The sequence below is a fragment of the Aphanomyces astaci genome (assembly GCF_000520075.1).
Source record: "Aphanomyces astaci strain APO3 unplaced genomic scaffold supercont1.209, whole genome shotgun sequence".
Taxonomy (NCBI): Eukaryota; Oomycota; class Saprolegniomycetes; order Saprolegniales; family Verrucalvaceae; genus Aphanomyces; species Aphanomyces astaci.
In genome coordinates this window covers 1-2,109 of record NW_009798472.1, presented here as the reverse complement: position 1 = coordinate 2,109, position 2,109 = coordinate 1, and the positions used below count along the sequence as shown (strand labels likewise).

Genomic DNA, 2,109 nt, shown 5'->3' with positions numbered 1-2,109 from the left:
CTGCAGTACTTGGTCTTTTCGCGATTGCAAAACGGCTCGCCCAACGACGAAAACGTCATCACACTCAGACAGATCATTGTGATGGTCCACCCGATCAACATCCACGACTTGCGACGGTAGCCAAAGATGGGGACGCAGTCGGACAACATGCCAAATATTGCCTTGAACGACCACCCGACCACGATGAGCACGCCGTACGATGCGGTTTGGTACCCCTCCAAGTTGAGGTAAATGTTGAAGATGGGGTAGTTGAGCGACGGGATCATGCCGTAGATGACCCCGATGGCGCCGTACTGCATGAACAGGGCAAACGCTTCGCGGGAGAACAAGTCCAGCGCCCCCCCTTCGGCCAGCGCCCCCCCGTTTTCAAGGGTGTCGTCCAGGTCCTTGGGGGTTTTCGCCTCGGCGTACCCGTCAACGTCTTTGGTCGTGTCCGAGTGGATGTACGACACGCGTTCTTGTAAATCCAAGTTGTTGTCGACCTGCATGGAGAATTCGTAAATGACCGATCCACGGAATATGTTCGTACTACAAATTGTCAGTTGGTGTCGTAAAAACGATAAGGACAACCCCCACATCCGCGAGATTGCGAAACATGCGAGCGATCGAAGGATCTCTCGCGCCGCCGTCTGGTCGCTTATACTAGTAGTACTTGACTGGTCTACATAGGGTGATTTCAAATTTCCCTTTGATGATGTCGATCACTGGAGGTTTTTATGTAACAGAGTGAGGGGGGGTGTTGAATGCTAGTGCTCCTTCAGTGTACTTTACTGTATACATACCGGTGTATCCCGAGGCAAGTAGCGTTACTTGTAGCGTGCACCGACATCATATATTTTGAGTTAGAACGACCTAACCATTAGGGATGTCCTAAAGTCATTGTAGTCTTTTGATCACAGCTAGAAATATTAAGTCGTGCTCTGTACAACACGTGGTGGAGTGGCTGTCTCGTCTCAGGTTACAATTTATTGATGGGTAATACTTCAAGTACTGTAAGTTTACCAAACAAGGAGTTACAAAGGTATATACAACATCGTGTTTATGTCCATACTTAGTATTTCTCCAGCGAAATTTGCCGAGATTTTGTGGACAAAGACAAGCAGGGGGTTATAAAGTGGCCTTAGGCGCCTCATTGTGGCTTTACCTGTACCTCTTAACAAACCTACCAGTCGGGCAACTCCTGGCCACCACGTATTTCCTCCAGTTCCAGTGCTGCGACCTCAGCTGCAAACAATGATTTATTACATGTACTACAAGAATACTACTACAGTAGTAGTCTCTTCGTTGCAATAAACACGTTCCAAGGTCGTGCGCACTTTCTTGACGGCTGCAATGACACATCCCATGATGAATGCACTTCAGAGTCGTTGATTGGTACGACGAGTTTGAGACAAGTTCAAGTCAATATTCACCTCCTAGGAACTATGTACAGTAGTACAAACGATTGAAATCTCAAGTCGTCAGTTCGTAACGTGCTATGCTCCGTGAGCGGTACAGTATCCTACAATTTGTGGCCATCCCAAATACACCCACCTAGACATACAGTACCTCTGCGTGCTTCTGCTCGAAATATATTACGCCTTCACACCAAGCACCATGACCTTATATGCACAATACTGAAGCAAAGAGCTCATCGCCCCTTACATTGCTGCAAATATATCAACGTAGAAACCTTCGTTGGTCTACCGTACCGGTAGTACAGTGTAGTACATACTTCGAAGTATTAAGAGTTGGCAAGTTGAAATATCTACTGTACCGCCACGCTTAAACCAGTTTCGCAATCTCGCGGATGTGGGGGTTGTCCTTATCGTCTTTACGACACCAACTGACAATTTGTAGTACGAACATATTCCGTGGATCGGTCATTTACGAATTCTCCATGCAGGTCGACAACAACTTGGATTTACAAGAACGCGTGTCGTACATCCACTCGGACACGACCAAAGACGTTGACGGGTACGCCGAGGCGAAAACCCCCAAGGACCTGGACGACACCCTTGAAAACGGGGGGGCGCTGGCCGAAGGGGGGGCGCTGGACTTGTTCTCCCGCGAAGCGTTTGCCCTGTTCATGCAGTACGGCGCCATCGGGGTCATCTACGGCATGATCCC

General features: G+C 48.6%; 2 protein-coding genes across 2 annotated transcripts in view; one reads left to right on the top strand and one right to left on the bottom strand.

Annotated features, from left to right (window-relative positions):
* The window catches only part of H257_18742 (hypothetical protein), a gene marked incomplete at both ends in the record, with an annotated part of 3,720 nt that extends 3,232 nt beyond the window's left edge, over positions 1-488 (bottom strand). The window contains one exon of the mRNA XM_009847863.1: positions 10-488. Within this exon, the coding sequence (XP_009846165.1) occupies positions 10-488 (479 nt within the window). The remainder of the gene's footprint in view (positions 1-9) is intronic.
* Positions 489-1,879: 1,391 nt separating this feature from the next.
* H257_18741 (hypothetical protein) lies at positions 1,880-2,089 on the top strand (the record flags this gene model as incomplete). Its single annotated transcript, XM_009847862.1, has 1 exon — positions 1,880-2,089. A coding segment is annotated over one exon (210 nt), but the record flags the coding sequence as incomplete, so codon positions are not given.
* Positions 2,090-2,109: the final 20 nt, after the last annotated feature.